Below are 21,318 nucleotides of genomic sequence, written 5' to 3'. Positions count from 1 at the left end.
GTGGGGGTGGAGGGGAGAAGGAGGCGCCTATACTCTTCTCCCCCCCACACCCACTGGAGGCCAGGGAAAGAGGCTGGGGGCTGGCTGGCCAGGCCCTTCTTCCCTGCGCCAGCCCTTGACAGCCAGCGCAAGGAAGAGGGGTGGCTTGCACAGCTCGCAGGCAGGCAGGGTGAGCAGGGAAGCTCGCCAAGCAGGTCCAAGCCCTGCAAGCTATGGGGGGTAGTACATTGAGCTCCCCCCCATCCCCAGACAGAGAGGGGCTTGTCCATCCTTAGTTCCAAAGCAGCAAGATGTCCCCAGTTTAGTCCAGACAGATTTAGAGGGAGGAGGATACCTCATTCAGTGTGAATGAGCTCCAGATCTCATCTGAACCACGTGGTCATCCTAGCATAGACTGAAGAAAGGTGTTGTATACATGTAAATAATAATAATAATAATAATAATAATAATAATAATAATAATAATAATTGGCATAAAAAGAACAACAGTTCCCGTTGTTCTCCTCCCTGCATGTGTGAAATGTTATTGTGCATATTGTTTCTTGATAATGGATTAGATTCAATCCATTATATGCATTCTTAGACTAGACCCATTGAAATCAATAGAATCATAGAATAGTAGGGTTGGAAGGGGCCTATAAGACCATTGAGTCCAACCCCCTTGTTAGGGTGCAATCCTATAGCCAGTAGACAGTGGCGAAATGACCATAGGAATTGGTTGGTTTGTTGTTCAGTCGTTCAGTCATGTCTGACTCTTCGTGACCCCATGGACCATAGCACGCCAGGCCTTCCTGTCCTGCGCTCTCTCCCGGAGCGTGCTCAAGTTCATATTCATTGCATCGGTGATGCTATCTAGCCATCTCATCCTCTGCCGTCCCCTTCTCCTTTTGCCTTCAGTCTTTCCCAGCGTCAGGGTCTTTTCCAGAGAGTTTTCTCTTCGCATTAGGTGGCCAAAATATTTCAGCTTCAGCTTCAGTATCTGTCCTTCCAATGAGCACTCAGGGTTGATTTCCTTTAGGATTAACTGATTTGACCTCCTTGAAGTCCAGGGGACTCGTAAGAGTCTTCTCCAGCACCACAGTTCGAAAGCATCAATTCTTCGGCGCTCAGCCTTCCTTATAGTCCAGCTCTCACAGCCATACGTTACTACTGGGAAAACCATAGCTTTGATTAGACGGACCTTTGTCGGTAAGGTGATGTCTCTGCTTCTTACTATGCTGTCTAGGTTGGCCATAGCTTTCCTCCCAAGGAGCAAGCATCTTTTAATTTCATGGCTACAGTCACCGTCTGTGGTGATCTTGGAGCCCAAGAAAGTAAAATCTGTCACTGCTTCCATTTCTTCCCCTTCTATATGCCAGGAAGTGACAGGGCCAGATGCCATGATCTTTGTTTTTTTAATGTTGAGTTTCAAACCAGCTTTTGCACTCTCCTCTTTCACCCTCAACAAGAGGCTTTTGAGATCCTCTTCGCTTTCTGCCATTAGGGTGGTATCGTCTGCATGTCGGAGGTTGTTGATAAAAATAATTCTCCCAGCAATCTTAATTCCGACCTCTGATTCATCCAACCCAGCATTTCTCATGATGTACTCTGCATATAAGTTAAATAAGCAGGGTGACAATATGCAGCCTTGTCGTACTCCTTTCCCAATTTTGAACCATTCAGTTGTTCCATGTCTGGTTCTAACTGTTGCTTCTTGACCTTCGTACAGGTTTCTCAGGAGACAGGTAAGGTGGTCTGGTACTCCCATCACTTTTGATAAGTGATCATTATCAATTATTTATTTTTGAAAATAAGCATTGCCCTTATTTTCGCCGTAGTCTATGTAAATCTTTACGTAGACTACAGCGACCAAATAAGGAACGGGAATGGCGGCTCCCTATGGGGGCCGCCATTATCCGTACGCACTTTTTTTTTTTTTAATGTCACCCGTGATAGGCTACATGACGATTTACGTAGCCTATCATGGCTGACTTTGCAAATCTAGCCATGATAGGCTACGTTAATCGTCATGTAGCCTATCATGGGGGCGTTTTTTTTTCTTTTATTGGAATGGTGGCGGCAGCAGCCGGTCAAAAGACCGGCTGCCCCTCCCGCCCCACACGAACACCCGCTGAACCGCCGGCCGGACCCGCCGCCGGGAGGGACATTCGGCAAAGGTAAGTCCCGTCACAGGGGGGGGGGTGCGGGGGGTGGGGGTGCGGAGAATTTCTCCCTGAAACTTGTTTGGGGGGCCGAACACATTGGTGCTCGGCCCCCCGAAGTTTCGGGGAGAAATTCTCCGCCATCTCTAGATAGGCTACGTAATGATTTACGCAGCCTATCATGGCTAGATTTCCAAAGTCAGCCATGATAGGCTACTTAAATCGTTACGTAGCCTATCACGGGTGACTTTGAAAAAAAAAAAAGCGCATAAGCTTTTGACTTTGGAAATCTAGCTGTGATAGGCTATGTTAATCGCTACGTAGCCTATCACAGGTTGTTTTTTTTTTAACTTTACTTTGTAATGGTGGTGGCGGCAGCCGGTCGGAAGACCGGCTGCCGCCCCCGCCCCCGACAAAAAGCCGACAAACCGCCGCCGGGACCCTCCGCCGGGAGGGACATTCGCCAAAAATAAGTCCCATCCCATGGGGGGCAGGGGTGTGGCGGAGAATTTCACCGCTGATTTCGGGGGGCCGAATGCGTTGGCACTTGGCCCTCCGAAGATTCGGCGATAAATTCTGTGCCATCCCTAATAATAACTCAATTTAAAAGCTTCATTTTTTGACCGGACCTGTGTTATTTAGCACACTAAGGCTATGTAGGGTGCTACATACTTAGCACAGAATTCTATGTATGTTTAGACAGAAGATGTCCTTCAACTCCCAGCATTCCTCAGAGAGTGTGCAGTGTTTCAATACTGAAGGAAGTCTATAAATCTGATTATGAAGACTCCATTATGCTGCTATTCTGATGTTTGTGAATCTTTTTTTGACTAGCTCCACCCATTTCTTCAAAGGATTTTCTTTAACAACTCAGCTGGAGAAACAGTGTCGTTCAATGATAACAGGGAAATGGTAACTGGATTTGACATCGTGAACATAGTCATATTTCAAAACAACTCCTTCCTTAGAGTGAAAGTTGGAAGGGTGGATCCAAATGATCCTGAAGGAAAAGAGTTCACTATTAAGGAGGATATGTTTGCCTGGCCGAGGAGCTTTCACCAGGTGTGGATTCTGGGATATTACCACATGGAGCACACCTTTATAAGGATGGGTGATGTGGAGGAGGTATAAGTTTCCTTTTTTGCACTAACAACTTGTCACGGGCAAATAGAATCCGTAATGATTCTGGTGCCATGCAAACTTCACATTCAAGTAATAAAAAAGAGATGTAACTAGGGATGGTATGAGAATCTGAGGAGGGGGTGTAGTCTGATGGACTCTCCCCCCAGCACCTGACTGCCCAGACCCCTCTTGCTGGGATGCAGGGGGCTTGCTTGCCCACTCGGCAACAGGCAGAAAGCACTGCGAGATCATCCGTCACCTTACCAAGTCACTATTTTGTGCAGAAATCGCTGCTCCGTTACTTCCACAAATCCACTGTCATGTCTGTGGCTACCTTAAAGGGGTGATGACTTTACATTACAGGTATAAAGGGTAGGGGTGTATGAAACCTCACTTACCTTGCTCCACTGGGGTCTGCGGGGGGGGGGGTGATCTGGTCCTCCCCCCAGAATCCTCCAAGGGGGGGAGGCGATCCGTTCCTCCCCCCCAGAATCCTCCCCAGCCAGCTCCGCTCCTCGGAATGTCAGCAGAGCCACCAGCCGGGCCGATCCACAGCTGGGCTGCTGCAGACGCAAATGGCATCCTGTGTAGGGGACGCCATTTGCATCGCTGCAGTAGCCATTATAGGCTACGTAAATAGTTATGTAACCTATCATGGCTTCAGCAGGGATGCAAATGGCGTCGCCTATGCAGGACTCCATTTCTGGCCGCACACCGGAGCAGCAGCCAGCAGTGGCCTGATCCGGACCGCCGGAGGCAAGTAGGATCCAGTCCGTGGGGACTTGACTTCACAGGGTGGCGGGGAGGATTGCTCCATTCTGCCATGGACTCCTGGGGGGTGAATTCTAAAGAATCCGGCCTCAATGGAGTCCGTGGTGGAATTCTCCACCATCCCTAGTAAAGGGCCTTTTATGCCTGTAATGTTGAGGCATCACCCCTTACAGGCAGCTGTGGATGCAACATTAGATATGCAGAAGTAGCCAAGCCATCTGCGCAGAATGGAGGCTTAGTAAGGTGACCGACAGCCTCACAGGGCTCTCTGCCTGTTGGCAAGTGGGGAAGGAAGCCCCCCACAGCTAGGGATGTACGAATCCCTTACCTGTTATGGTCGGGGCATCCGCTGGGGGGGGAGGCGCTCTGTCCCTCCCCCCAGAATCCTCGAGGGGGGGAGGCAATCTGGTCCTCCCCTCCCGGAATCCTGCCCGACAGGTCTGCTCCATAAAATATTTCCGTAGGCTAAAATGGCGGGAAAAAATGGAATGCAAATAGCGCCGACTATGCTATTTGCATTCCCCTTTTTTTCGCTGTAATAGCCTACATAAATATTTACGTAGACTATAACGGGTAAAAATAGGGAACGCAAATGGAGGCCACCGTAGCCGCTGCCATTTGCGTATGCCATTCTTTGTTTTTTAGTCTGCTTGGTTTGCCATGATAGGCTATGTAAATACTTACGTAGCCTATCACGGCAAAGACCAGGATGTAAATGGCGGCCGTGGCAGCTGGTTGAAAGACCAGCCGCCGCTGCCACCACTGCTAGAGCCGCCGCCATCCGGAACATCTGCCCCAGGTAAGTCTTGTCCCGGGGGGGTGGGCCGTTCTGCCACGGATTTCGGGGGAGCAAATGCCAGTGCATTCGGCCTCAGTGAAATCCGTGGCTGAATTCTCCGCCATCCCTACCTGTGGGAAGGAGGACCAGCCAGCTGTACCAGGTGGATCCTGAGCCTGCTTCTGCCCCTGCCAAACAGGTACTTGAGGCAGGGCTGCCAGAGGCAGTGCCTCGGCATTGTGCCAAGTGCAATGTTAAGTGCGCACTTAGCATCGCACATGGAGTCACATGGAACAGCACCTGAAGACCCACCCACCTGCCTCTCCAGAGACACCAGAAGCCACAGATACCAGCAGAACAATAGCAGCAGCAGAGGGCAGCAGCTTTAAAGACCAGGGAGAAAGGGGCAAACGTGGATTTTATCTGCTCCTTCTTAGCTGCTGTTCTCTTTTATCTCTTTTATCTTTTAAATTCTTTTACACTGTTGTACATTTTATATCCTAACATTTTAATATGTGCCTGGGAGGACTTTTGGGCAACTCAGGGGGTTGGGGAGGTGCCACTATAACTGTGGTCATGGGCAGGGGGACGTATGGTGTTGGGGGATTAACAGGCCAGCTGAGGAGAAGAGGGGCTAGACACCTTACAGCAAGTCAGCATGGACGGCAGCAGGTAAGTGATCCATTTTGCGTGCCTTTATTGGGTTGTGGGGGGTGGAGGCTTCATTCCGCCATGGATTTTGGAGGATTCCCCCCAGGATGAGGCTTATCTGGGGTGGATGTTTTAGACAGCGGCGGGTCTGGTGGCGGGTCCAGCGGCAGTTGCGGCAGCTGGTCTTTTGACTGGTTGCTGCAGCCGCCATTTGCATCTTGTCCTTTGCCATGATAGGCTACATAAGTATTTACATAGCCTATCATGGCAATCCAAGGGGGAAAAAAATCAGCGTATGCAAATGGCGGCGGCTACGGGGGCCGCCATTTGCGTTCCCTATTTTTTGCTCTTTTAGCCTACGTAAATATTTACGTAGGCTAAAATGGCGGGGGGGGGGAAGGAACACAAATAGCGCCTATAACGCTATTTCCATTCCCCATTTTTTCACTGTAAATGTCTACGTAAATATTTACGTAGACTAAAACGGCGAAAAATAGGGAACGCAAATGGCGGGCGCTGTGGCCGCCGCCATTTGCATACGCCAATTTTTATATTTTTTTTGCCCAGCATTGATAGGCAATGTAAATACTTACTTAGCCTATCATGGCAGCCTGGGTGGATGCAAATGGCGACAGCTACGGCAGCCGCCATTTGTGTCTGCAGCAGCCCGTCTGCGGTAGGAACTCTGACTGCGGACGGGCCTGGCTGGCTGCTCTACAGAGCCGCCGCAGAGTGGAGCCGGCTGGGCAGGATTCCCGAGGGGGAGGACTGGCTCGCCTCCCCCCCTCGTCGTGGATTCCGGGGGTAGGGATGGAGCACCTCCCCCCCCCCACGAATCAATTCCGCGAAAAGGTAAGTGACTTTCGTACATCCCTAGTGTTGTCCAGCAGAGATTTTCTGAGTAGTCTGCAGCCTGTTACATTCTGGACCAGGGAGAGAGACGGTGGACCCCTCGGTGGAACACTGTGATAAGTTTGCAAGGCACTTTGAAGATAAAGTCGCTCAGATTCATAATGAATTGGGCACCACGATTAATGCAATTCCATTGGTAGAAGCGTTCAGAGCACCGTCTGGCCCAGTTTTATTGGATGAGTTTCAGTTACTGAGGCCTGAGGATGTGGACAAGGTGCTTGGCCATGTCCGATCGACCACTTGTGTGCTTGACCCTTGCCCTTCATGGCTTATTAAATCAAACAAGGAGGGGATGTCCAGCTGGGTCCAGGAGGTTGTAAATTCCTCCTTGAGAGAGGGAGTGGTGCCTGCCTCTTTATAAGAGACAGTAATTAGAACACTCCTGAAAAAGCCTAACCTAGACCCGGAGGATGTTAACAATTATAGGCCAGTGGCCAACATCCCCTTCCTGGGCAAGGTGCTTGAGCGGGTGATGTTGGACAGCTCCAGGCACTGTTGAATGTAACGGACGGATTATCTAGGTCCATTTCAATCAGGCTTCAGGCATGGTTTTGGAACAGAAACTGCCTTGGTCGCCCTGTGGGATGACCTCTGCTGGGAGAGGGACAGGGGGAGTGTGACCCTGTTGATTCTCCTGGACATCTCATCGGCTTTCGATACCATCAACCGTGGTATCCTTCTGGATCGGTTGTCTGGGTTGGGAGTTGGAGGCACTGCACTGCAGTGGTTCTGCTCCTACTTGGATGGCCGATTCCAGAAGGTGGTGCTGGGGGATTATTGCTCTGTGCCATGGCAATTGTGCTCTATTTTATCCCCTATGCTGTTTAACATCTACATGAAACCCCTGGGGGAGGTTATCCGGAGGTGTGGGCTGAGGTGCCATCAATATGCAGATGACACCCAGCTCTACCTCTCTTTCTCATCAAACCCAGGTGAGGCAGTGGCTGTCCTGAATCAGTGCCTGGGCATGGTAATGGACTGGATGAGGGCTAATAAACTGAAACTCAATCCAGACAAGACGGAGGTACTGTTAGTGGGTGGTTCGTCTGCCCGGCTAGGTGATATTCAGCATGCTCTGGAGGGGGTTGCACTCCCCCTAAAGGATCAGGTTTGTAGTTTGGGGGTGCTCTTGGATACAGAACTGTCACTTGAGGCAGAGGTGAACTCAGTGGCACGGAGCACGTTTTATCAGCTTAGGCTGGTATACCAACTATGCCCTTATCTGGACCGAGACAGCCTAGGTACAGTTATCCATGCTCTGATAACTTCTCGTCTGGATTACTGCAATGCATTATACATGGGGCTGCCTTTGAAAACAGTTTGGAAACGTCAGCTGGTCCAAAATAGGGCAGCAAGATTGGTAACAGGGACTGGCCTGCGAGCTCATATGTCGCCAGTACTTTTTCAGCTGCACTGGCTGCCAGTCCATTTCCGGGCCCGATTCAAAGTGCTGATATTAACATTTAAAGCCTTAACGGCTTGGGGCCAGGTTATCTGAGGTATCGCCTCCTCCCATATGTGCCTGCCCAGACCTTCAGATCATCATCAGCGGCCCTTCTCCGTGAGCCCCTGCCAAAGGAAGCGAGGCGGGTGGCTACTAGGAGGAGGGCTTTTTCTGCTGTGGCACCCCGGCTCTGGAATGAGCTCTAGGGATGTACGAAAGTCACTTACCTGGTCTCGCAGCTTGCTTCACAGTGGGGGGAAGGCGCTTCACTTCTCCCCCCCAAAATTCAGGCCAGGGGGGGAGGCGCCCCGCCTCGCCCGGCCAAAATTCAGGCCGGGGAGAAGTGCCCCGTCTCCCCGGCTGCGAACTTCAAAAGAAAAAAAAAGCCCCGTGATAGGCTATGTAATGATTTACGCAGCCTATCACGGCTAGATTTTCAAAGTCAGCCGTGATAGGCTACATAAATCGTCACGTAGCCAATCACGGGTGACTTTGAAAAAAACAACAAAAAAGTACGTACGCAAATGGCGGCGGCCCATGGGCGCCGCCATTAGCGTTCCTTATTTTGACACGTCTAGTCTATGTAAAGATTTACATAGACTACGGCGAAAATAAGGGCAACGCAGCATTGCCCTTATTTTCGCCGTAGTCTACGTAAATCTTTATGTAGACTAGACGTGCCAAATAAGGAACGCTAATGGCAGCGCCCATGGGCCGCCGCCATTTGTGTACGCGCTTGTTTTTTTTTTCAAAGTCACCCGTGATAGGCTACGTGACTATTTACGTAGCCTATCATGGCTGACTTTGCAGATCTAACCGTGATAGGCTACGCTAATTGTTACATAGCCTATCATGGTGTTTGTTTGTTTTTTTAATTCAGCTGTAATGGCAGTGGTGGCAGCCGGTCGAAAGACAGGCTGCCGCCCCCGCCCCCAGACGAAAACCTGCCGAACCGCCGCCGGGACCCGCCGCCGGGAGGGACATTCGGAGGAGGTAAGTCCCATCACGGGGGGGGGGCGGGGGGGCAGAGAATTTCACCACCGATTCCGGGGGGCTGAATGCGTTGGCGCTCGGCCCCCCAAAGTTTTGGGGAGAAGTTCTCCCCCATCCCTAATGAGCTCCCTAGTGAGGTTCGCTTGGCACCTACATTGTATTCCTTTCAGTGCCAGGTGAAGACTTTCAGTGCCAGGTGTAGCTTTCTAAACTTTTAGCTGTTGTTTTAAATCTCTATTTTAAACTCCTGTACTGCTACTAGGTTTTATTGTGGTCATATTATTATATTGTGGTTTTAATGTTCTATATATTTTAAGTTGTTTTATTGTGTGCTGTTTGGTTTAAATTTTTGTGAACTACCCAGAAAGCTTCGCCTATTGGGGGGTATAGAAATAAATAAATAAATAAATAAATAAATAAATAACTGTCATTTTGTCCTTCACCTACTTTTAGCATTATCATAATCAATGACATATCACTCACAGAAGAAAGCTTCTACTAAATCACACCATCCCTTCCTTGGTAGAAATAAAATACATCTGTGTTTTCTTCTGTTTTCATTAAGAAACATATATTTGTGTAACCAAATAGATGTTGCTGAATAGATAACTTTACAGAGTGTGAAAGAACAGACCTGTTGTCCACGTTGTTTTTTCTAAGTTTAGTTTGGTTTTGGGATATTACAAGGCTAAATACTTTATCTGTGTGTGTGTCTGTGATTCTCGAAAAGCCACTCACTCCAACACCACTCACCATTCCATCACACACTTCCCTGCTGTCAATCATTCTTCTGTTGCATGGTTTGCACTGAGCACCCGCATACAAGGGGTTGACCTTGCGTAAATGCCTGCTTCTATACAGGTGTGCTGATGTTGTGAATAATGGGGGTTGGAGCTATCATCGTGCTCAAAGTCATGGGTGGGGACAGGAGAAAAAACCTTGCTCTATCCTCCATGGCCTATACATGGAGGAAAATGCTGAAGATGGCTGCGAGAGAAGATTTTTCTGTCACTGGTAGCTCAAGTGCAAAGACATTTACCTTCCACTGGGCTTCACTACGATGCTTAGATCTAATCTTAGTATTTGCTCAATGTAATCATCTTGGACCCTCTCTCACTTGTTTTCCCTCTGGAACAGGGATGGCGGAGAATTTCTCCCCGAAACTTGGGGGGCCGAGCGCCAACGTGTTCGGCCCCCCGAACAAGTTTCGGGGAGAAATCCTCCGCACCCCCCCGCCCCCCGCACACACCCCCGGGACGGGACTTACCTTCCCTGAATGTCCCTCCCGGCGGTGGGTCCGGCTGGCGGTTCGTCCAGTGTTCGAGAGGGGCGGGAGCGGCAGCTGGTCTTTCAACCGGCTGCCGCCCCCGCCATTGCAATGAAAGAAAAAAAAACACACACACGTCCCCTGATAGGCTACGTGACGATTCACGTAGCCTATCAAGGCTAGATTTGCAAAGTCAGCCGTGATAGGCTACGTGAATCGTCACGTAGCCTATCACGGGTGACTTTAAAAAAAAAAAAAAAGTGTGTACGGATAATGGCGGCCCCCATAGGGAGCCGCCATTCGCGTTCCTTATTTAGTTGCTGTAGTCTACGTCAATGTTTATGTAGACTACGGCGAAAATAAGGGCAACGCAAATAGCGTATGCGCTTTTTTTTTTTTTAAAGTCACCCGTGATAGGCTACGTGACGATTCACGTAGCCTATCATGGCTGATCTTTCCAGATCTAGCCGTGATAGGCTACATGAATCGTCACGTAGCCTATCAGGGGACTTTTTTTTTTTTTTTGTTACTTTCGTGTTCACGGCCGGGCGAGGCGGGAAGCCTCCTCCCCGGCCTGAATTTCGGCCGGGCGAGGCGGGAAGCCTCCCCCCCGGCCTGAATTTCGGCCGGGTGAGGCAGGAAGCCTCCCCCCCCGGCCTGAACTTTGCGGGGGGAGCAGCGAAGCGCTCCCCCCCACCACGAACAAGCTGCGAGAAAAGGTAAGTGACTTTTGTCCACCCCTACTCTGGAAAAAGACTTGGGATCAGATTTAAGGGAAAACACAGATAATTCCTCTCTAGGAACTGAAATGCTGCATAGGTCATCATCTATTCCTTTAATTATCCAAATCACTGTAATTATCTCCAAGGGTCTAAGTTTCAGAAGTTTCCAAAAGGGAGTAGAAAGTGATCAACATGCACATCTGAAAGTGGTTATAAAATCCTCCATTGGTGACACTCAGAGCTGGCATGGGGGGTCAGAATTAGGCAGGGCTTTGTCAAGTTTAAATGAGGATAGTCCCCCTTGTCGTCCCTTAGTCTGTTGGTATCGAATCAGTGTATAGTGATTGTCACTGAAAGCATGGTTTTATAGGCTTGTTGATGTTAAATGTCAGGCTGAATTGAGGTAGAATCACTCATTTTTATGAAGTATATTGGCAGAATCTCTGTTCATCCAGTGCGGCTTGGTTAAACTGGGCTTATGCCAGAGACAAGGCTGCAATCAGATGGACACCACAGGGTCTGCATGTAGAAAGAAGCCCTGTGCTCACATGGTGATGTTATGGGTAATGCTCCTTCAATTACCCACCATAGCAGGCCAAGCAGAAACTCTGAAGGGCACTGGGAATGATCCCCAGCCTGTTCCTCATGAGTGGTATCTCCCAGGCGACCTTGTCATTGGTGGGATTGCTTCTCAGATCATTTTCCTTTCCCCTAAAGTTTCCTTCAAGAAACACCCTTCCAAGGAGCTGGATTTTGAACCACCAATGTAAGGGATTACATTCTCCCACCCCAAAGCCATTATTATGTGACACCTGTGTGTAATACAATCATGTAGTTCTCAAAGAACATACACGAGTGATCCATACATATATACAGACCTTTTCTCAGTCATTTTATTGATTTAAAACTGTAGGATCTTGCCGTTCTCATACATCCCTAAAAGGGATTTGGGTTCTGGACAGTTGTGATTCCTTATTGGTAGGAAAGAATCTCTGGGAACACAGAGTAGATAATTTAGAGCTGGAGGGACCAATGGTTCATAGACAATGTACAAAATATTACTACCACCAGATGTCATATACTCATTGATTTCCAAGTTGTGACACTTTTCCGTTGTACTTTCAAATACTCAATTTGTGAAGCCACTGGCTTGCCTCCTATTGCACTACTCTTTACTCCCCCTTCTCTCACAAATCCTCTATTTAAATTCCTTCCAAAAATGGGGGAAAACCCCTATGATTGAGAGTGATTGATTACAATTCAAATTGCCTCATTGAAAGGAAGGAGGTAATTTAAATTGCGCAGTGTTGTATATGTGGTGTGCCACAGAGTGTAAAACTTTGTTTTCAGCATGATTATGAAATTCTACCAGCATGTCCAGGCCTTGGCATTTGCCATCAAAGAGATCAATGAGAATCCCAGCCTCTTGCCCAATGTCACGCTTGGCTTCCACATCTCTGACAGCTACAATGATAAGAGGATGGCCTATCGCACTACTTTGGAAGTCCTCTTCAAATCACATAGATTCATTCCCAACTATGAATGTGGCTCGCAGAAAAATGTAATAGCAATTATTGTGGGGTATGGCTCTGATATCTCCTTCCAAATGGCAGACATCTTAAGTCTCTACAAGATTCCCCAGGTAAGAGATCTCTGGTGTCGGGTAAGTAGCTCTCTCTGTTCATAGGGTGCATGGGAGCTTTCACTGATCCCACACGTAACTCACCTTTTCCTTCTGAGTGTGGGAGTGATTTTATGGTTCAAAAAAAGGGAAAGGTGGGAATGACTGCAAAGCTTTGCCTAGTGCTTTTAAAATGAAGTAGAATTCAGTGTCAGAGGTATTCTCACTTATTTAAGCTGAGTTGCATTTAAAAAAAAAAAAAAGGTTTCCACCATTGCAAGAATCACCATCCCATTGCTTCTAGAAAATGACATTTGTTGGGCTAATAACTTAAAAGTACTGACATAGAGGTATGGCAAATCTGTCAAACTTGATCTCATTGAGGTTCTTAGTGTTTTTTTTTTTTTTTTCCCCATCACCAAAATTATTCCAGGACATTTTGTAAGAGCTCCCTCCTGCCCTGTGTTTGTGCATTTTCATACATGCTATTCTTTGTAATCATGCACCCATTAACTCAAGAGTGTTTGTGGTCATTTTAGAAAGCTACTCTGTGTTCTCTGTGCATTTTTCAAAGCACGTGTTCTTTGTTTTGTGGAACCTATTGCAAGCCTTCTAATGTAAGGAATGTCCAACTGTGAATTGGACTTGGTTCTGCATTCATTTCTGGGAGATGGAAATCACGTAGATGTATAAAGAAAAAATGATGACATAAATGTGTCAACCACCCCTACTGACATAAGCAACATACAGGAATGGTTGAACTCACAGAAGGATTCCTCTACCAATAGGGTAAGGCTCAGTTACTTCCAAAAGCAATAGAGGACCAAACAAATACTGGAACTGGGGCATCTTTGCTGGGGCCAGGCACACCATCCTCCTCACCATCTGGATTTGTCCCTGAAAGACCACGGGAAAATGTGGGCACATGGAGAATAATCTGTGAGCAAGCACAATTTTGGCACTCCACATCACCATTACTGATCACAAGACATTTCACCTTAGCTTCCATTTCCCTGACTTTGTGGAGGGAGAGTCAACATGACCTGAAGGGAACAGGTTTCTTGATCACTGACTTCAAGAACAAGAAACATATGAGAAAGTCTGTTATGTGACTAATCACTTTCTTTACCGGAAGCATTGCACAGAAATGGTGTTGTATTTAAATACATTTAACCAAGAAGAGTCCTAGACTTTCACTCCCCTAACTTTAGCACAGGGCTCGAGACAGCTACCTTGCTGAAGCCAAGCACATCTGGGTCTGGTCAGGGCTTGGAGGGGAGACCACCTGGGAACCACATGTAGACATCTTGAGTTCCATGAGAGAAAAAAGGTGGGATATATATGAAATAATAATAATCATAATTTCAATCAAAGCTGGAAATCAGGATTTAAATTCACCACATATTCATTGGGTGATGTAATGCACTTGTCTATATAAACTTAGATACTTATCTTAACCCTTCAGTAACATATGTGTACATTTCCTTTTAGGTTACTTATGGCTCATTCCCTGAAGAACAGAAAGATGCAACACGAGTTCCTTCCTTCTACCGCATGGCCCCAAGTGAAGCCCATCAGTATATGAGCATTATACATTTGCTTCACCATTTTGAATGGACTTGGATTGGGATCTTTGCTGTGGATGATGACAGCAGAGACCATTTCTTGCAAGCATTGGAGCCATTGCTTTCCGAGAAGGGCATCTGTTCAGCTTTCACACAGAGAATCCCGAATGAAGGCCATTTACCTGACTGGGATGAACTGAATAATATGGCCGCCAATCTTAATTTAGTTCTCAGGGATTCAAAAGCCAAAACATTGGTTATCTATGGTGAAACGATGACATTTACATGGCTGACTGCTTTGATGGCTTTGGCAGATTCCGGATATCAGGAAAACACAACTCCTGGACACGTGTGGATTATGACAGCACAGATTGAATTTGCAGTAACAAGCATTACAAGGTACTGGAAATTAGAGATTTTCCAATGCATCGTTTCCTTTGGTATTCACTCAAATGAGCCTTCAGGGTACCATAGACATCTTCAGAACATAAGATTTCACCAGACTAAAGGAGATGGTTTTCTCAAGGACTTCTGGGAGCAAGCCTTTAACTGTTTATTTCCAAATGCTGGGGCGACAACATGGATTGACAGAAAATGTAGTGGAGAGGAGCGGCTGGATAGGCATCCTCAGACTGTTTTTGAAATGCACATGACTGGCCACAGCTACAGTATCTATAATGCAGTCTGTGCTGTGGCTCATGCTTTCCATGCCATGATGTCAACTAGATCCAGCCAGAAAAGAATGGCAGCAGGACGAAATATTCTTGAACTTCAAACTCTGCATCATTGGCAGGTGATTTTATTCTCCACAATGATTTTTGTTGTTGTTGTTATCATGAACATATGTAGAATTAAAACCCAAGGTTTAATTCCATGCGTTACAGCTGAGTTAACGTATAGCCCAGGTCAATCTGGAGTTGTTCACATTTGGAGTCCAGTTTCAGTTCATTTTCTGATTAGGCACTTCAGAAAGCAGGTTCAGTCAGGACTGGGAACCCACCCAGTCATACGCCCTCGGCTAGCTTTTATTATCCAGGAGGGACAGGGATCAAGATGGCACGTCTACAGTCACATTATTGCAGACATCTTATCCACATCATCAGGACGTAACAACTGGAACTCATCCCACAAAACTGGGAAAATGGTGGCATCAGACCCCTTGACTGGTACTGCACTAACAGCATCAAGGTTGCTGTGGAGACAAGCAATTTTGTCCTCAAAGTGCGATGCAAAAAGGTCACAGTGGGTCCTCGACAGGGCCAGGTAGGGATGTACAAATACTTTATTTGGTTCCATTCTGGGGTGTCTGCGGTGGGGGGGGAAGGTGATTTGTCCCTCCCCCTGGAATCCTCCCCAGCTGGGTCCGCTCCTAGCAAGGCCGCAGAGCTGCCGGCTGGGGCTGGGAGCAGCCAGGCTGCTGCGGCCGCAAATGGTGGCCATCGTAGTGGCCACCATTTGCATCCTTGCATTAGGCCATGATAGGCTACATTAAGTATTTACGTAGGCTATCACAGCAAAAGGCAGGGGTGCATATGGCAACCGCTAAATACTTATGTAGCCTATCACGGCAAAAAGCAGGGGTGCAAATTGCGTAGCTGCCACCATTTGAGCCCCTTCTCTTTGTCGTGTTAGGCTACATAAGTATTTACGTAGCCTATCACAGCCCAATGAAGGCATACCAATGGCAGCCACTATGACGGCTGCCATTTGCGGCCACAGCAGCCCGGCAGTGGCCGGAAGACGAGCCTGAGCCGACAGCGCATCCACTGCCAGGTAAGTCCATCCCGGGGGGATTTCAGGGGGTGGAGATGGCGGGGTAGTCTGTTCTGCCATGGACTCCAGAGGGCTGGATTCCAAAGAATCCTGCCTCACTGGAGTCTGTGGCATATTTCACCAACATCCCCAGGCCAGGGCCCCCTTTACTGGGGAAGGTGTTAACAACTGCAAGACCTCCTGGAAGAGCTCAACTGGATGGCTATTTCAGGATACCATATAGGCAGCAAATTAAACCTTCTTTGCTGCCTGCACTGCCATGAAGTAGGTACGATTATGCACTCCAGAGAGTGCCCGGTCCTCTTCACTTCGAGCCATGGGCCACTGAAACAGATGTCCTGCCTGTTTCATTATCTGCAGCACCCCAGTATACCAGGGAACAGAACGTGCTCCACAGTGCCAGAGAGGGCACTCAGGTGCAATTGAGTTGATGGCCCTCGGCATCTCAGTGTTCCACAGTGAGGCCAGGCCCTTGGCTCGATCACCAGCTCTCTCCACTGGAAAATCCCCAAGAGCATCCAGAAATCCATTGGATTGCAGACCATTCAAATCGGTCCCACAACACTGCAGGAGGAGAGTAACGCCATAAATTCAAATCTCACCAGGAAGTTGTCTGACCATGACAATGGGGTTACTTGGAGGCCCCCAATCATCAGACTACCCATCTCACAAGTTGGAGCAAAAACCAAATCAAGGGTGTGCCCTGCTTCATGTGTTGGGCCGATGACACACTGAGACAGCCCCATGGTTGTCATAGAGGCCATGAAGTCCTGAGCTGTAAAGAAAGCTGTCACATGGCCAGCAAACACAGGTTGGTTAACAAGCCACCATGGCTTATTAACTACCCTGTGATCATGTGACCCAGCCCACTACATCACACAGACACTCACACAGCGGAAGGAGAGGAGGTAGCAGAGTGTCACATTCCTCCCTCCTCTTCCTTCGCAATCAACACATTCCAGGAAACAAAGCTCCAAGCTAACACTACTTTATTGGTTAATGACTAGCTTCATTACAAATGCAAATACTAGGAGATTCTCAGACTGCAATGATCCAGCTAATCCACACATCAATGAGCATCCATAGAGGACAGGAAGCGGAAGTTAGGAAAGTTGCCTGCAGTCTGGGCAAGAAATCCACAGCCAAACTAGCCTCTAGGGGATGCCTCTCCCTTAGGGTGGCTCCCTGCTCCGTTGGCTGTCACCCTCGCATCCCTCAAGGCACGCCCTTGCCCCCCCCCTCCTCAGCTTGTGTTCTCACAGTGGAGGAATGGGGGACTGTTCAGCCAGGACCATATGTGTGTCAAGGACCTGGGAAGGAAGTCTCTCCATCTCAGGACTCACTGGGGAGGTTTCCTCATCCCTGTTTTGCCTGCCCCATTTCTGAATTTGAGCTGCCAGACATAGAATCATAGAATCATAGAACTATAGGGTAGAAGGGGCCTATAAGACCATTGGGCCCAACCCCCTGCTCAATGCAGGAATCCAAGACATCTCCACATGCTCAGAGTCATTGCTTACACAGAGGTGGAAAGACCGGATGTCCATAACCACTGGACCCTGCCCAGCTATACTCCCTGGCATGTGCAATGGCTCTTATTATAACTTGCATGTACCTCCTTTAGCAGGCAGGTGGTATCCTGCCCTCCTTTTAGCTTCTGCTCAAAGGAAAATGCTGGGGGAGCTTGATTATGGTTCTCAGGAGTATGCAGAACTGGACATTTTCCTGGTTCCAGCAGCGGGCACCCATTGAACAGGCAGCAGCAAGTGCAGGTTTCTCCCAGTTAGTCCTGGTTCTGAAGTCCTTTTCTGGAAGCCTAGAACAAGGCCAACACCACAGACACACAGTTATGAAGTGATGTGGAAACACAGGAATAGCCTGTGAGAAGTTCCTACATCATCCCTCACAAAAGCAGTGTGACTGGGAGTTAAAAGGAGAGCCCCAGTAAAGCTCTTCCCCTGATTGGAACCTAAAGCTGCCAGTCATGAAAATACATCACCTGCCCCCTCTCTATAGTTGTTTCCTTCTATTTAGAGCTTGGGGTGGGGTGCATTTATTTTCAAAGACCCTCTGTGTGCCTGTCTCCACATGATCCCCACAGCTTAGAAAAGTGTCCAGTCCAGTTCAGGCTGCTTTGGAGGACACCCATTTCAGTCTGGACACATCCCAAATCTCTCTGAAAAGGCCTGATTTGCTTTAGAATTATTTTGAAGAGTAGGTACATCCCTAGTATTTAATACAGGAATAGAAGGAATAGGAAGAAGAAGAAGAAGAAGAAGAAGAAGAAGAAGAAGAAGAAGAAGAAGAAGAAGAGGAAGAGGAAGAAGAAGAAGAAGAACAACAACAACAACAAATCCAATGAATGAAGTTGTGTTGTACAGATTGTTTCTTGCATGTTGGAGGAAGTTTACATTTCCTCGTAGATTTGTAAACCCTGAAACCAGGACTACTCTAATTTTTTCAGGAATACATGATAATTACACCTGCAACAATATTGTTTTTGTTTTTGTTGTTGTTCTAGTAGTTGCTGTTAAAAAGTTTGTTGGCTTTGTATTAGATCTGCTAAAAGTGTATCAGCAGTGACAGTTCTTTGTAAATATGGACATTATTTACATGACAACTATGAGACGTTGTCACCCTTCCTTTTCTTGTTGTCTTTCCAAAAGCTTCACCCATATCTTCAAGCCCTTTCATTTAACAACTCAGCTGGAGAAACAGTGTCCTTTGATGATAACAGGGAAATGGTAGCTGGATTCGACATCATGGTGATCATATTCAGATCTGTGGAAAAATTCTTCCAAAGAGTGAAAGTTGGCAGGGTGGATCCCAAAGGTCCTGAAGGGAAAGAATTCAGTATTCATGAGGATATGTTTACCTGGCCACAGAGCTTTAACCAGGTGTGGATGTGAGAGTATTCCTGGGGAGCACTATCTTCAGGATGATCCTTTGGGGCCTCTGTGGGCTTGCAGAAAGAAGGCTCCTGTCACTAACCATTACAGGGCATTGCACAGCAATTTTCTATTTTTCATTAACTTCTGTTTTTGTGTGTGTGTGGGGGGGGGGGGTTCCTGGTAAGAATAAAGGTAGGAAAGTGGTAGGAAAGCCCGGGAAAGCCACAAGTGGACATGATGATGTCTGAACCTCCCATAATATCCAGTGAATGAGGCAGCACAATTGCACAGTAAAAGCCTAATCTAGAGGCACTCAAGATGTTTTCTCTCATGCAGTAACATGCTGTAATATGTGAATATGTGAACACACATACACACACACAAACTGGCACATTCACACAGCACAAGGTTGAACTATGGTATTGAGTACCACAGGATGTAGTGGTGACCACAGACTTGGATGATTTTAAATGGGGGTTGGACAAATTCTTGGAAGAAAAGGCAATCAATGGCTATTAGTCCTGATGGCTATGTGCTACCTTCAGTCCCAGAGGCAGTAAGCCTATGTACTCCAGTTGCTGTGGAACAAGGGTGTGTGTGTGTGTTTGTGGGGGGTGCTGTCGCCATTGTGTCCTGCTTGTGGGTCCTGGTCAACAGCCAGTTGGCCATTGGGTGAACAGAGTGCTAGACTAGATGGATCTTCTGCCTGATCCAGCAGGGCTCTTCTCATGTTCTTATGTTCTCATCATAGCTAGTGATATATTTTTCATATAAGAAAGCCTCTCCAAAATCTCACTATTCCTTTCTTGGTAGAAAATGTCTGTCTTCCCTTCTCTTTTCCTTAAGAATCTGATATTTGTTTATGTCTGATATTTGTTGTTTCACTCCTGTTCTGCTTGTGGGTTTCCTGTGAGTTGGCCACTCTGTGGACAGAATGCTGGACTACATGCACCCTTGGTCTGGTCCAGCATGGCTCTTCCCATTTTCTTATGAACAGAGAGGTTACCTCTGCAGTGCCAGAAGACAACGCAAGGGCTTTTACAACCTGGAATGCTGCTTTGCACTTTCCTGGGTTTTCCTTGGAACTTTAAAAATTCTAAATCCTGGGAACAGAACTTCAGGTTCCGGGAAGTGCATGGACTACAGGAAGATGCAGGGTATAGAGCATATACTCTAACCTCCATTCCCCTCCCACACACACACACACAAACTGGCACATTCACACAGCACATGGTTGAAATATGGAATTGATTACCACAGGATATAGTGATGGCCACCAACTTGGATGGCTTTAAAAGGGGGTTGGACAAATACCTGGAGGAAAGGCTATCAATGGCTACTAGTCCTGATGGCTATGTGCGACCTCCAGTACCGGAGGCAGTGAGCCTATGTAACCCAGTTGCTGGGGAACATGGGTGTGAGTGTGTGTGTGTCTGTGTGGAGCGGGTGCTGTCACAATTTTGTCCTGCTTGTGGGTTCCTGGTCAACGATCAGTTGGCCACCGTGGGAACAGAATGCTGGACTAGATGGACCCTCTGTCTGATCCAGCAGGGCTCTTCTGATGTTCTGATGTTCTTATCAAAACAAGTGATATATTATTCATATAAGAAAGCCTCTTAAAAATGTCACTATTCCTTTCTTGGTAGAACATTTCTGTCTTTCCTTCCCTTTTCCTGAAGAAACTGGTATATCTATATCTTTGATATCTGTTGTTGCACTCATGTTAGCTTGTGGGTTTCCTGTGGGTTGGACACTGTATAAACAGAATGCTGGACTAGATGAACCGTAACCACACAACCTCATCATGTTATTTATTAAGGTTTGTGTTCAACTCCCTGAACCTGAATGTGTCACTGAAATTATCCCCCTTCTCCCCATTTTTTTGGCATTGATTTATTCCCCCCTCCCATCCTGCCTGTAAAGCAAACCTCACTACTTGTGTATTCCTCCTTGTCAAATGACCACATGTGATGCAGTTGATTAGCTGATGACACAAAAATATGTTTTGTTTCTCTTTCCTAAACGTCCCTCATGTTACTGGATAGGTGGCTCCCCTGTCTGTGTGTAGCGACCCCTGCCAGGCTGGGTATCAGAAGAGGAAGAAGGAAGGGGAGAAATTTTGTTGCTACGATTGTGTTCCATGCCCAGGAGGGAAGATCGCAGATGAAAGGAGTAAGTGACAGGATGTAACAAATAATCATAGTTCAAGCTTAATATATTAGGGTATGTATATCCTTTCATGGATCACTGCCTTGTTGTGGCAAAGGGGCTTGCATAACTCAGTGAAGCCATAAGCTATGCCGTGCAGGGACACCCAAGATGGACAGGTCAAGGCGGAGAGTTCTGACAAAATGTGGTCCACTGGAGAAGGAAATGGCAACTCACTCCCGTATTCTTGCCAAGAAAACCCCATGGAACGTATCAAAAGGCTAAAAGATATGACGCTGGACGATGAGCCCCTCAGGTCGGAAGGTGTCCAATATATTACTGGGGAAGAGCAGAGGGTATTTCCAAGTAGCACCAGAAAGAGTGAAGTGGCTGGGCCAAAGCCAAAAGGACACTCAGCGGTGGATGTGTCTGGTGGTGAAAAGAAAGTTTGATGCTGTAAAGAACAATATTGGTTAGGAATCTGGAATGTAAGATCAATGAATCAAAGTAAGCTGGAGGT

General features: G+C 47.4%; 1 protein-coding gene across 1 annotated transcript; it reads left to right on the top strand.

Annotated features, from left to right (window-relative positions):
* The first annotated feature begins 5,165 nt into the window (after positions 1-5,165).
* Positions 5,166-20,830, top strand: LOC146342922 (extracellular calcium-sensing receptor-like). The gene is made up of 6 exons (XM_084808078.1): positions 5,166-5,483; positions 8,699-8,811; positions 13,913-14,863; positions 15,709-15,759; positions 18,426-18,656; positions 20,696-20,830. Exons 2-6 carry the CDS (start codon positions 8,704-8,706, stop codon positions 20,828-20,830), a joined length of 1,476 nt encoding a protein of 491 aa, XP_084664204.1. The 5' UTR covers positions 5,166-5,483; positions 8,699-8,703.
* Positions 20,831-21,318: the final 488 nt, after the last annotated feature.

Source organism: Heloderma suspectum, chromosome 6 (genome assembly GCF_057233095.1).
Source record: "Heloderma suspectum isolate Gila_16-S chromosome 6, 16-S_ref, whole genome shotgun sequence".
NCBI lineage: Eukaryota > Metazoa > Chordata > Lepidosauria > Squamata > Helodermatidae > Heloderma > Heloderma suspectum.
This window is presented reverse-complemented; position numbering and strand designations above follow the sequence as displayed.